The sequence below is a fragment of the Portunus trituberculatus genome, chromosome 41, assembly GCF_017591435.1.
Source record: "Portunus trituberculatus isolate SZX2019 chromosome 41, ASM1759143v1, whole genome shotgun sequence".
In the NCBI taxonomy this organism is placed as follows: Eukaryota; Metazoa; Arthropoda; class Malacostraca; order Decapoda; family Portunidae; genus Portunus; species Portunus trituberculatus.
The window spans coordinates 14328251-14343440 of NC_059295.1; the positions used below are offsets into that span (position 1 = coordinate 14328251).

The window sequence follows — 15190 nt, forward strand, 5'->3', positions numbered from 1 at the left end:
AAAGTTGCTGATATCTTGTTTCCCATAATCTAGACATCAAAGCCAATTCAGGTACAATGATCTCTATATCCTGTAAATGGATTTAATTATATTCCCACATAACTAGCTTCTTCTCTGAAAAGATATGAATCATAAAAAAATCTCACAATCCCAATTTTTTTGTCACCAACTGCAAGTTTATTTTCAAAATGTTTGCAATGAGTTTATTAAACTGATATACAAACCACTGGGTCATGCTAATCATCAGGACTCACACTTGATTCAAAAAACAATTCCAAGTGGAGAATACAGCAGAAATTTGCAAATTATAAAACTAAGTGAAGAGGTTCAGATAACAATCTAAGCAAGAGAATTTTTGTGATGGAACAAGTTAGTACAAGCAAATAGGGTAAAGTGACACAAAACCAACTAGAAATGAACAATGTTTGGCTATTTATTACCTATCTTTATGGCACAGTACTAACTACAAATGAACAACATTGGGGTATCTATTACCTGTCTGTTTTAATATAATTGATTTATAAATTTTTTGTGATTATGTATATATTAAATACCTCCCTGAACAAATTTTCATCTTGTATTTTTAGAGATGGTTCAACAATAACATGAGCTTGCTTTCTCAGTAAGAATAACATATTCTTTCCATTGTTTGAACTGTATCTTCATGAAATTTATCTTTACAGATATTCTGTATCTAAACTTACTATGTTCATAATAATGCAGATCTAATCTGCTATTCATATGCAATGTGCCAACTTACAAGTCAGCACACTATGTTATTTTTTTCTAAATAGTGCAGAGGTTTAGTTTGGAAAGAAAAACCATGTTTTTATTTCATGAAATATCAGATAATTGTTTATATTTGTCAATGAAAGCATAAATAAACACAATTTTTTGCAGTTTTTTTCTCATCACTCAGAATGTAAAAAGTATGCTAACTAGATAATCCAGGTCTTCCATACTTTCTGTCATTCTGTTATTCTTAAAAGTTTTTTTTTTTTTGTCTTTTTTTTTATTTTCAGAATTAATTTTAAAAACCTAACTCAATTTAGCAATCCCTTTCCAACTGTCACTGTTTCATTTTGATACTAGCTGCACCAAAATACTCATGAAAAAAAGTGTAACAAATTTCATAGTTATAAATGTAAAAAATTGTTGTGCCTTTAATGCTATTTCTATCTTACATTCAAGTACACTATAATAACTCCCTTCTTACAGGTGCTTTCTGATAACTCACAATATAGTTTAACAGCCATACTGAGTTGAACTGGTGTACCAGGAGGCGTTGAAAGTTGCAAGTAATGCCATGCCTCTTCCTCTGGGATGAATTCAACAGTGCACAAATTTCCAACTTCATCACTGCAGTTGTGGAACCTAAGCCAAAACAAATGTATTTATAATACATGTATCAGAAAAATATAATAACAGGCATTTCTTATTCATTTCATGACTATCAACAATGATATTATCACAAGAATTTGAATTAAAATGAATTTCCAGTAGATGAAATTTAAGTATACAAGTTAAAATAGGTATGTTAACACTCATAATGACTACACCCATCAAGTGTCCTAGTATCTACTTTTTGTGTATTGTATTCCAGTGTATTCCACCATCAGTTCACATACTCTTGATAGAATAGCCATAAGGTAATACCATGCCACAAAAGGGCATGAGATGGAAACCAAAAGCCACTCCAGCTAAAAGTACCACTCACCTCCAAAGTATTTTTATGAGTCATTTAAGCAAAAAATACCACTTTCTAAAGTAATTTCTAACACATAAATAGGAAGGACTAATGTAGCAACACAGCCAATGTAATAATAAAGAGTAATAATCACTAACAAAAGAACAATGAATAACACAAGCATTTGGATCCCATATATAAAAATATTTTATTCTGATAAAAATGCCTAAAACTCAGCCATTTATTCATAGATTACCATCAAACCTAGATGATAGTTAGAATGGAGTAAAATCTACAAAAACATGCATTTACAATTCCAAATAGATTATCATATACATGAAACAATCTTCATGGAGTCAAAATTTCCCAAAAGTTGAAAATTCTGAGGAAAATATTTTCTCAAATTTAGCGATAAGAATACAAATTTCATGCATGCTTAGTTAAATATCAACTGTATAACTAAATATACAGTACAAAATGTCATTTTAGAGTTCTGTAATTTTGAAAAGATCTTATGTTTTTATTTATCTTTTTAAAGATAGTAATGGTATAGAAGGGTTATAATGCTATGCTCTAACACTATACAAAATCCTGAGTAAAACAAATATAAAGAAGGGTGAAAACCTGTCATACTGGACAGTCCCTTAAGGTAGTGAGAATTTTAACTATGAAAGAGGAATACATGAAAATATGTTATCATTTCAAGGATTGATTTTCTACAATCCATATAAAGCTCATCTATGGAGTGCCTTAAATAAAAATTATGATCAGACAGTAATCTATCTACATACCAGGTAGCTCACTTGCATGCATGCACATACACCACATAGTGTAGTGGTTAGCACACTCGGCTCACAACCGAAAGGGTCCGGGTTCGAATCCCAGAAAGCGGTGAGGCAAATGGGCAAGCCTCTTTACTGTGTGGCCCCTGTTCACCTAACTTGAGGGCTTGTGGCCTCGCTTTCCCAGTGTGTGAAGTGTGTTGTGGTCTCAGTCCTATCCGAAGATTGGCCTATGAGCTCTGAGCTCGCTCCGTAATGGGAAAGGCTGGCTGGGTGACCAGCAGATGACCGTGGTGGTGGTGAATTACACACACACACACACACACACACACACACACACACACACACACACACACACACACACACACACACACACACACACACACACACCGCCAGACCGCCAAGCTGACAAGACGTCGGAACGGAAGCTCCCGCCACGGCACCAAAACAAATACTTATAAGTGAATATATAGGGCCCGAGCAGTGATAGGGATGTCTCTATGGTCCAATGAGGTGATGAGTGGGGGAAAGTGAAGAGTGTCGCAAAATAGGAAGAGGTGAAGTGTGTGAAAAGTTTGTTTGTGAGGTCACCGACCCGCAAACAGCTGATACCCGTAAACATGGCGGAGGCGAGAAGGGATTCGTTTGTGGGATTTTTGGATTTCCCAGGACTGAGGGAGGTGAGTTTGGATAGAAGGGTTGATAATATGGAGAAAAGAATTGGAACAATAATGGTAATAGAGGAAAAGTTGGATAGAGACATAAAAGAAAATGAAGCCTTCCGTAAGGAAGTCTTAGTGCTTACCAGGGAAAATGCCAAGTTGTTAAAACAAAAGTTGGAATTGGAAAATAAAAATGGGAAAGCAGTGTCAGGAATTAACCGTAAAAATAACCAAGATGGAAAGAAAACTAAAAGAAGGAGAGGAGAAAAGTAAACAAAGAGACACTAGGCTGGAGGAGGTGAAAAAAAACAATGAAGAAGCACACAACAGCTTTAGAGAAACAATTAAACAACAAGAAAAAGAGAAGAGTGAGTTGGCCCAACGGAGATTGTTAAAGTTCTACAGCAAGAGGAGACAATGGTGAGAAACATTGCAGAAAAGAAAAAGTGTGTGGTAGTGAGTGGATTAAAGGAAGATAATATAAGAAACTGGCAGGAGAGAAAAATTAAGGAGGAAGAGAAGATTAAGACCATGCTGAATAAGATCTCGGAAGAAGAAAATGCATTTGGAGAAGTTGAGGAATATATGAGATTGGGAAAGTATGAAGAAGGAAAGTCTAGAGCCATGAAGATAACATTAAAATCCCAAGTAGCTGCTGAGCATGTATTGAGAAATGCATGGAAGCTGAAAAATTCTCAAGAGACAAACATGATTTACGTAAGAAGAAATATGTCGCAGGAGGAAAGGGCTAAGATGAGAGAAATGGTGACAGAGGTGAGAGAGAGGAATGAGGCAAGAACAGAAGAAGAAAAGTTTTTTTGGAAAATAAGAAATGACAGTGTGGAAGTGGTGGACAAAAGAGGAGTAGTAAAAGACCAGACAAAGGAGCAGATAAGGAAGAAAGACATAAGAGTATCATATACTAACATAGACGGCTTCCTATCAAAAAGATTAGAGTGTATGGACCATCTGATAAGGGATAAACCAGATATTATGTGTATAGTGGAGACTAAATTGAGACCGAATATACAAATAGATTGGTTTGGAGGGGGAAATTATAGAATGTGGAGAAAAGATAGAGTGAATAAAAGTGGAGGTGGAATAATTGTGTTAACAAGAAAAGACTTAATAGTGCAAAATGTGTGCCTTGGAGGAGACGAGGAGGAAGTGGTGGGTGTGGTGGTGACTGATGGAAGGCAAGATATCAATATTGTAACTGTGTATGTACCACCAAAAACAAGTGCATGGTCAAATGATCAGTATAATAGTATGGTGGAAAGCACATTGGAAAGAATGAGAAATGAAGCTGCAAAGAAAGCAAAAATGGTTATAGTTGGAGATTTCAACTGTAAAGACGTCAATTGGGAAGAATTTGAAGTGGGGAATGGTGGAGAATGGGGTGAGCAGCTATTAAATTATGCGGTGGGAAATTTGATGACACAGTGGGTGAGGCATCCAACAAGGGGAAGGAGGGGTGATGCCCCGTCGAGACTGGACTTGATATTCACAAAGGAGTAAATCTAGAAAATGAGATTGAGCATGAGTGTCCTTTGGGGAAGAGTGATCATGAATTATTGAAATTTGAGGTAAAGGTGGGGTTCAGCAAAGATAATGAAGTTGGATACAAGGAGGAATGCCTAAATTATGCTAAGGGAAGATATAAGGAGTTGAGAAATTACTTTGGAAATGTGGATTGGTCCGAAATGTACCAGGAAACAAACATGCAGTTAAAATATGAAAAATTTATGGAAATATATAGTGAGGCCGCAGAGAACTTTGTGCCAAAATATACTAAGAAAATCTTAAAGGGAGATCAATGGTTTAACAAAACCTGTGACAAGGCAAAAGGGAGAAGGAAAAGGCATGGGAAAAATACAAGAGAAATAATGAGGAAGTGGAGAGAGAAGCATATAGGAATGCAAGAAATAAATATGTTCAAGTGAGAAGAAGGGCACAACAAGAATTTGAACAGAGAATAGTGGAGAATTGTGAAAGTGATCCCAAAATGTTTTATAAATTCATTAATGGTAAATTACAGAAAAAGAAACAGTTGATAAATTAAAGGTTGGAGATTATATATATGAAGATACAAGTGTCATTGTTGAAAAATTGAATGAGAATTTCTGCAAAGTATTCACAGAAGAAACACAATTCAATCGACGGATGTTACCTGTGACAAGATGGATGCAAGAAATTATAGTAACAAAGAGTGACATTGCAAAAGTTTTGAGTCAATTAGATGTTAACAAGGCAATGGGACCAGATGGTGTGTCTGGAAGAATGTTAAAAGAATGTCAAGAGCAGTTGCTAGATCCAATTTTAGATTTAACAAGAACATCTATCAACACGGGACAGGTGCCAGTAGAATGGAAAAGGGCAAATGTAGTACCAATTTACAAAAGTGGATGTCGCATGGAACCATTGAATTATAGACCTGTTTCTTTGACCAGCATTATGTGTAAGATATGTGAAGAAGTGATCAAAAGCAAGTGGTGTGAGTTCCTGGAAAACAAAGAAATACTAAGTGAGAAACAGTTTGGCTTTAGAAAAGGGAAATCGTGTGTATCAAATTTGCTATGTTTCTACTCAAGAGTGGTCGATATTTTACAAGAGAGGGATGGATGGGTTGATTGTGTATACCTAGACTTAAAAAAAAAGCATTTGATAAAGTACCACATAACAGATTGATGTGGAAGTTAAGTAGTATCGGAGGAATAAGGGGGAAATCTGACGGAGTGGATGAGAAATTATTTGACAGGTAGAGAAATGAGGACGGTAGTGAAGGGAGTGAAGTCAGAGTGGAGGAAGGTAACCAGTGGAGTTCCCCAAGGTTCGGTGCTTGGTCCCATCATGTTCCTGATCTATATAAATGACATGCCAGAGGGAGTGAGAAGTTATATGAATATGTTTGCAGATGATGCAAAGATTATGAGGAGAGTGAGGAATATGCATGACTGTAATATACTGCAGAAGGACTTGGACAAAATATATGAATGGAGCAGGACGTGGCAAATGGAATTCAATACCAACAAAAGCTGTGTAATGAGAATGGGTAGAAGTAAATATAGACCATATAAAGACTACCAGCTGGGGGGGAAGACTGTAATTGAAGTCAGTGAAGAAAAAGACTTGGGAGTGACTGTACAGAGTAATCTGTCTCCAGAAAAGCACATTAATAGAATATTTGGAAAACGTACAGCATGCTCCAAAGTATAGGATGGGCATTTAATTACCTGGACGGGAACATGATAAAGAAAATATTGACCACCCTGATTAGGCCACAGTTGGAATATGCATCAGTAATTTGGTCACCATACATGAAGAAACATGTCAAGAAACTGGAAAGAGTGCAGAGGTTAGCAACAAGAATGATACCAGACTTTAAGGAGGTACCGTATGAGGAGAGGTTAAATAGGCTGGAATTAAGCATGTTGGAAGAAAGAAGAGTCAGAGGATATGATAACAATGTTCAAAATAGTACATGGAGTGGACATATTGGATAGGGAGAACCTGATCACGATGGCATCCAGTAATTACCTAAGAGGACACCCAAAGAAAATACTGAAGGACTCCTGCACGAGCGACATCAAGAAGTATAGCTTCCCGTATCGGAGCATTGATGCATGGAACAAACTGAGCAAATGAAGGTGGATGTGGTGTGTCAGGCGAGTGTCAGTCAAATGAAGGAAAAATTGGACAAGTGTGGACAAAGAGACAGGACATAGAGAGCTAGTGGGCTCGGGCCCTGTAATCACAAATAGGTAAATACATGTATGGAATTGTAGAAGGATATTGACAAGATCTGGGAATGGAGCAAAAAGTGGAAATTAGAATTCAATATCAGGAGATGCCATGTAATGAAAATGGGTAAAGGTAATAGAAGACATAGGTGGGAATACGATATGGGAGAAGAGATTATATTGAAAAGAGGTAAAGAGAAAGACCTGGAAGTGATTATGCAAGACACCCTGACTCCAGAAAGACATATAAATAATTTATTTGCTTCAGCATACAAGATACTAACAAATGTCAAGGTGGGATTCAATTACATGGATAAGAGTATGATGAAAAAAGGTCATAATCACTATGATAAGACCTACACTAGAATATGCAGCAGTGGTGTGGTCACCATACAGAAAGAACACAAAGAAATAAAAAAGAATCTGAAGGACTGCTACAAAGAAGGTGCCAGAAATAGAGGATCTTCCCTATAAAGAAAGACTGAAGGAAATGGAACTATCAACTTTGAAGGATAGATGGGAAAGAGGAGATCAAACAACAATGTATAAGTTAGTAAACCGTATGGAAAAGATAGATAGACAAGACCTAGTATCACTGACGGAGGGTGGAGACATATGAACAAGAGGACACTCAAAGATCATGAGAAGTCAATGTTTGAAGGACATTAAAAAGTTTAGTTTTCCACATAGAATGGTGGACATCTGGAATGGATTGAGTGAAGATATTGTAGCAGCAGAAAGTGCACAAATTCAAGGAAAAGTTAGATAAAAGTAGATATGGAGACAGGTCACTATGAACCCCGCTTGAACCCTGTAATATACAACTAGATAAATAAACACATACTGATACATGATACTAAAATGTAAGCCAATATATGCATGGCATTTTGATAATGAAGAACGTTTTATTCTCTTGATTAAATTACCAGTAAAGAACTTGATAAAACTCACATTGTGTCTGTAGATTCAGGATCTGGCAGTGCTCGAGCTCTAAAGGTAATATTAATGGGGCAGGATGCATTCTTGTCTTCAGGACCCAAACAATTGCTGATGTTTACTATCACCATCCATGTTGATGACGGCACATAAAACCTTGGAAAAAAAGGAAAATTAAGCTCCATGTCTGCCTCCCCATTCCCAGTTCTTCCTTGTTTCTAAATTACTCATACCATATCCCTATCTCTTCAACCTCCTATGTTTGTCTGACTGAGTGACAAGTGTGACCAAGTTATGAAAATAACAGTTGGACTTGTCACACGCTCAGGCAAACATGAGATACTATTGTAAGTTTAAGCAACCACATAGTGTGCCCGAATGCTCTCTCTCCTTACATGTAAGTATGAATGAAGTATAAGAAGTATGGGGAAAAAAAAAAATGGATGGGATGTAAAACGAGAGAGGAAGAAGGCAGGCCCAAGATTTATGTAAAAGGCATTCTAGCTAATGACAATTGCTATGAAAAAAAAACAGATGACAAGTGTAGCTTTTTTGTTAAAAATATATGCACAGAAGCTACTTCTCTAAGCAGGGAGATGTTTGTACATATATAAACCTTAGTTATCAATTTAATAAAAAATAAATCTTTATATAACTTTTAAAACAAAAAAAACATTCCCTTTTTAGATACCAACTCTGGCACAAAGTAGGTGTAGTACAGCAACAAATTGTGAGAAATTTTGTAAATTCCCAGATTTAACACATAACAAATGAACAACCTCTCAAATTGCAACACTTCATTCATCATCATAGATTTGATTTATGAAGTACACACTATATAGAAACTTCAGTTGATATAGCTTTTCTCTTCATATAGCAAAATCAATATACAGTAAAACCTCAGCTCACGACCATAATTCGTTCCTAAATCCTATTCGTCACCCGATTTGTTCGTCCCTGAATCAATTTTTCCCATAAGAATGTATTGAAATACCATTAATCCGTTCCAGACCAAAAAAAATCATACTTTTGTCCATAAAACCGATTCAAAATAGACCTTTAATGTATGCATGACATGAACAAAATAATTATAAAAAGCCTAAATTGTTTGACTTACCTAAATGCTATCAAAATGATAATAAAATGATTAAAAAAGAAAAAATTATTTATTTGAAAGACTGGACTTTGATGGCATGATGGAATGGAGGAGAGGAGGATGGGGAGGAAGACAGAAAAGATCCGAGAAGACAGTCATGAGAGAAGACTGGATGTGCGCAGCGTGCAAGAGCTACACAACAGCTGTGTAGCGTCACAAGTCAGTGCCGCTATGTGGAGCCCCGTTATAGTGAACATCGGCGTGGGAAACATGGAAAGATTGCCAGTCTTCGTCTCTGCCTTGGAAGACCCTTGTCTGCTGGGGATTGACTTCCTCACGCATGTGGGAGCAAGTTTGGACTTCCAAGAAGGGAAGTTAAAGGTACGTGGCCAGGAAGTTCCTTTGATCCTCGGAGGTGATGCTCAGTGTGAGAGGAGCGGGCAGTAGGGCGGTGTTCCTTGCCAGGCGAGCGAGGAAACAGCTGCGATGGATGTGCCACAATCTGCAGTACCTGGACATGGCCAGGATGATGATGACAGCAACGCTGAGTCACCAGAGCAGAGAGGATAACGCCGAGGAAGCTACAGTAGAGCACGCCGGTAACATCATTATGACCAGGAAAAACAGGAGAAAATTGTGGTGGCACGGAGATTATGTTATGTAATATTTTTCGTATGTTCCTGTTTCTATTTTCTTTTGTGCTTATGTTTTGTTTGTTGTTGTGTGATAGCCGGATTGGCTATCACACAAACGGTTTGCCTGCCGCGAGCTGTTTAACCGTGTTCGTCCCCTGGGTCGATATATTGACAAATTTTTTGGTCGTCTCCCAAATTGTTCGTCCTTAGAGACATTCATCAAGCGAGGTTTTACTGTACATATAACCTAAAAATCTTAAGCACTTCACTGATACTGTATGTTTTTGTATATACGAGTGAATCTGAACATAGTAAATAGGAGAGGAGTGCCACATGGAAGGTGACAAAATGTAATTAAAGGAACATGAAAGACATGCTGATAAAAAGGGACAAGTTAAAAAAGCAAGAAATGCACTTAAATAAAGACATGCATCTTCTGCCGCAGTGACCTACTTCAGGGACATCTCCAAGGGAAGCAAGGTGCCAGAGAGAGAGAGGTGCGAGTAGCTAAATATACAGACACACAAAACAACAAAAACATAACTGTTGCAAATAATTCAAACACTTATACTGAAACATTTTTATATAGAAATGAATGAAATGTATGTAAAAAAATTTAAGAAGACTAATCTCACCTATAGTATTGTGAATCCTCAATATTCTGGAAAAGCTGAATCTCTTGGTGGGAGTGAATTTCAGGCACAACAGTTGTAACATCTCCTTGTTGTTGATGGGTTACCTTGGCTTGTAGCCAAGAGTGGCATGAAGGAAACAACCCCTGCATCCCAAAAACATGATTTAGTAATCAATACAATTTTTTTCTCATAATAACATTAAATAAAATATGAAAATCACCTTATGCAAACTTGTAAACTGACAGGAAAGTGAATCTTACTGCTTGAGTAATTCGATTAGATGCCTCATCAATAAAGGCAACCATGAACCAATCACCAGCCACAGGGAATTGGACGGATAGTAAAGCAGGTTTTAGATCAGATCGCAGATGAACCTCATACATCCTTGAACGATTCACCCAAAGTCCAGGTGGATATGTGGCTCCATCTGGATTGATGACAGGGTAGCTATGAGCTTGAAGAAATCTGTGAAAAATATTATGTATTAATATGTTTTATGTAAAAATGAACCCAGTATTTTTTATATCTATTAACAAATATAGGAGGCATACAGTTAGCAGGAACAGAATACAAGATAGTATGATAATAGTGATACTGATACAAGACAGCATGAGGTACAAGCTTGAAGCATAAAAATGAGAGAGAGATTAGAGATAGTTCAGAAATTAATAAGATAAAATGCTTTTGTTGCACCATTCAAGAGATCAGTAAGAAAAGAAGCCCTTTCAATATAAGTGAAGTATACTCCATACATTGGAAAATAAGGTCCCTATACAGAGTTAGTAACTGGAGGGATGAGATAGTTTAGAACACCTGATTTCATAGAAGGTGTTTTAGAAAGAAGTGACTTTAAAACTGAGATAATACAACTTTTTCTTTCAAATGCATAATGAAGATGACACTAAAGAAATTATGACAATATAAAATGATTAGCTGGTTATGTTCATAATGAATCATAAACTTCAAACAGCATACTCTCTAACTTACATAGTTATGTTGCGAGGCTCACAACCCATAGAATCATTGGCAGTGAAATTGTACACTGACTGTGAAACATGAGGAGGAATTGAAAAGTGGAAGATCTGAACATCTTTGTACGAGCGGTAGCTGTAGACCTGTCTCCCTGCTAGTACCTCCCTCAAGATGCCTTCTGAAATTTAGATACAACCATTTGTCTATATTAGAATAATAATTTTCAAAAGGTGCTTTATCAATGAGTTTTCAAATACTTATATAACTATGTATAAACTATATACATATATATATATATATATATATATATATATATATATATATATATATATATATATATATATATATATATATATAAATAAATTTGATACCTATATATATAATAATACGTGGGATCTATTGGAAATTAAGCATTTCATGCCAAATTGGAAAATAAATCACTATTGTTGGAGAGTAAATCATTACCATGTTTTACATATTCTGATCAAACCTAATCTTTAACCTAAACCTCACCTCAGCTTCACTACTGTGGTTTACATAATCTAACCTAACATCTAACATAAACCTAATCTAATGTAAAGGTAGCCTGTGAAGTATATTTACCTTACTGAAGCTTAAGTTACATTACCTTAAAATATGTAAAGCACATTAGTGATCTATTTTCAAACATGATGTGAAATGTTCAATTTCCAACTTGTCTGCTTGGGGGGCTAGATAACAAAAAACCCTGGTTTAGGAGAAATCTCAAGTCAACTGTAGCACTGAGAGGATTAGTGACATTTTTTGGTTCTACTACAGTTTCATACAATAAACTCTAGATGGTTTTGGCCAACCTTAGGTTGTTGTTCTTACTATTTACAACATTTCCAATAAGTACACTAACTGCCACAAATGAATAATAACACTGCAATAGGTCGGGAAATATGATGTGTCTGTCGAGTTTTTCTCTATGGAGCTCCATCACAATTGGAAATGAGCAGTACACTGACTTGCATTTATCCATAGCTGGGGTTTGTGGGTAACTGCTGAAAGGATTCTTATTATGTCTATAGTTCTTTTGTCCAATGACATGCCACCACTTTTTAACACCACGATGCTGTGCCAAAGGGAATTTGCTAAATGCATTCATAGGCAGGGCACAGCTGGGTGCACAGAGACATCTCTCCTCAGTTCAGTCATGGCCACCACTGACATTAGTTGTAAAGGATGCGAATTTGATTACTGGAAAATCATTGTTTCCGCTGTCTCCATGGAGTACATTGAACTTAACAACACTTGAATAGAGGATGATCCACAGCCGGGACCTTCATCCTCTAGTTAAGGTATTGTGAGTTATGAATTTATACTGGAGGGGTATTGGTAGAGACAGGGCATATTGTGTGAAGCTATAAGAGAACTGGGTTCTAGTGCAGGGTTGTCCCAGCGGGGGAGGAGCAGCCCCAAAGCTAGGATATGTTAGGTTAGGTTTATGTTATGGTTTGGTCAGTGTCCTAGAGGGGAAGGAATGCAGAGGGGGCTGTGCCCCCCTGGCTAGGATACACTAGGTTAGGTTAGTGTCCTAGACACTAACAGGGACCGTGGCTAGAATACGTTGGGGTAGGTTCATGCTAGGGTTAGGTTAGTGTCCTAGCAGGGGGTGATGCAGGGGGTGGCAGCCCCTCCCCAGTTAAAATTAAACATCATAAGATCATATAGTTAAGTAAAATTTCCCTAGATTTAGGGAAATTCTTCAAACATATAGGGAAATTCTCCTACACTGCTGGTCAGAGCGGAAGGCACGAAAGGGACAACAACTTCCACGTTGACCAAATTTCATTCATCCCTTCTTAACTCCTAAACATATGTCGGGATTCGCTGTATGTCGCTATCTGACAACTCTGCAGCTCTAGTTGTCAAAGTAGATGATATGTTTCCTTAGTCAACATTCATCTGTGGTTCATGTGATTGCATTTGAATTTTCTTTCACCACCCCCTCACGGGCCCTTTTTGTGGATGCGTGAGCTTACCATTCTGCCCTGTTACTACCTATTATGAGACCTAGTAAACTAATTACGTTGTAAGGCCCAAGTCTCAGTCATTTGTGCCTCAGTGAGGGAGAATAAGTCAAATCAAGAAACTGCCGCAAACACTGGCAAAGGTCTCAGAATTGTTCAACGTTGGACACAAATTTATCGTGAAGGAGGAAGAGACGTTTCGTCACCACCTTACAAGCCTGAAGGGAGTAAGACAGCTTTAGGCCAACCCTCTCATACACAGCAAGGAACTTTAGGCTAGGAACCCTCTGTGCTGGGTGGGGTGAGTGAAAGGAGTGTGCAGAGATATGTGAAAGGCGATATGGGATAACGGAGTTGCCGTGCAGTTTCAAAACCTTGCTTCAGTCATGTTTACCTTAACAGTAGCCTTGCAGTTTGTGTCTCAGCACAAAGATTGGGACTTAGGTAAGTGTCGTAGGATACGTTGGTCAGATGAGGAAGCTTTCAGATTACAGACAACCAAGGAAACCGTGTGTACCGCAGACCCGGTAGTAACCGTCACGATCCACGCTACACAACACACACATCAAAATTCAGATTCTTTGATGGTGTGGGTTTGTTTTTCTTACTATGGTCTTGAAAAATTTGTGTTTTTGCCTAAGAATGTTCGTATGAACCAAAATAACTACTTTGAGCTAATTCTAGATGAGTTAGATGAGTGTACAGAAAAGTGCAATGCTGATACCTTCATGCAAGATGGTGCACCGTGCCATATGGCAAAGTTAATTGTTGACTGGTTTGATTTCTGCAAAAACCTTTAAAACCTCGGCCCACAAGTTCCCCAGACCTTAACTTTATGAAAAATCCCTGAGCGTACATAAAACTGAAGCTAAAGGAGAGAAATACCTCCTCCCTCTCACGCCTCCAAGCCGCTATTCAGGACATATGGGACAATATTGACGCTCAATATCTCCACCACCTGGGTGATTCACATCCCAGGGGACTTAAAAGATCAAGAAGGCACGAGGGCACCCTATCAATCACTAGTTTAAGTGAATACTCTCATTAAAACATATTTTCTGTGTCATTAATCTCCTTCATAAGGTGTCACAGGTACTGCGCCTTCTGCTCTGACCAGCAGTGTACATTTTTCAAAATCCATACATCACTTATATATGCCTTCCCCACCCAAAACCTGATTCCCCAAAGGCCCCCAAACTTGTTGGAGAGGTTGGGGGATGATGGTAGATATAAGGGATATTGTATTAAATTATAAATTTACCCATTTTTCTGCCACTTTATAGGTACTATCATATATGAATACTATAGGTTTTGGTGAAAATGTGGAAGGAAATAATAAAAGAAAAAAAAATTGTTCCAAAGTCTATTGGAGTCAAGAACCAAATAGGAAGTGGCTCACGTGGCTCTGCATTGACAAAATATACCACTTCACCTATCTAAACTTCCATCTATATGTCTACCACACAACTCTGCCTCCTCTCCCTTTACAAATATATAAGTTCACTAAAGATCTAACAGTAATATTATAATACCATTTGAGTTTTCACAGGATTGATTAAGGAAGGTTAGGTTAAGATTGAAAGTGAATTAATGTCACAGTTGTTGCCTACAATGTGATCACTTGAAAAAAAATGCACCTTCCTCGAAAATAAACTTTGTAAATTAGCAGGTTAAGGCTATTTCTGCAATCCAAGGCAGCGGCACATATACAGTCAGTACCTTCATTAGTGGAGGTGTAGTGTGGCTGAGAGGTAGGGGAGGAGGCCACGGGATGGCCACCCACCCACACCAGGAGCAGCAACAGCAAGTACCCCCAGGACGCCCGCACCCTTGCACACATCACCCTAGGCCCCTCGGTGATGCTATAGGCCCTCACCACACGCGCGCCTTAAGGAAAATAGCACCATGATGGCAAGGGTTGAGTGAGTGCTACAGGAAGCGTGCACAACAAGACATATTGCGCCAGCAGTCCCAGCAGCCAGCAGGGTGGCCTGGTGTCAACACATGCATCAGGGGACACGGGCGCATGATCAATAACACTTTAACTTCCT

General features: G+C 37.8%; 1 protein-coding gene across 2 annotated transcripts in view; it reads right to left on the reverse strand.

Annotated features, from left to right (window-relative positions):
* LOC123516538 (post-GPI attachment to proteins factor 6-like) overlaps nucleotides 1-15190 on the reverse strand; it is a 60499-nt gene that overhangs the window by 44845 nt on the left and 464 nt on the right. For both annotated transcript variants that reach the window (XM_045275972.1, XM_045275974.1), the window contains exons 2-7: nucleotides 14859-15026; nucleotides 11161-11323; nucleotides 10434-10638; nucleotides 10174-10316; nucleotides 7823-7963; nucleotides 1238-1374 (exon numbers count right to left, since the gene is read on the reverse strand). In XM_045275972.1, the coding sequence (XP_045131907.1) occupies nucleotides 1238-1374; nucleotides 7823-7963; nucleotides 10174-10316; nucleotides 10434-10638; nucleotides 11161-11323; nucleotides 14859-14979 (910 nt within the window). In that variant the 5' untranslated portion in view covers nucleotides 14980-15026. The remainder of the gene's footprint in view (nucleotides 1-1237; nucleotides 1375-7822; nucleotides 7964-10173; nucleotides 10317-10433; nucleotides 10639-11160; nucleotides 11324-14858; nucleotides 15027-15190) is intronic.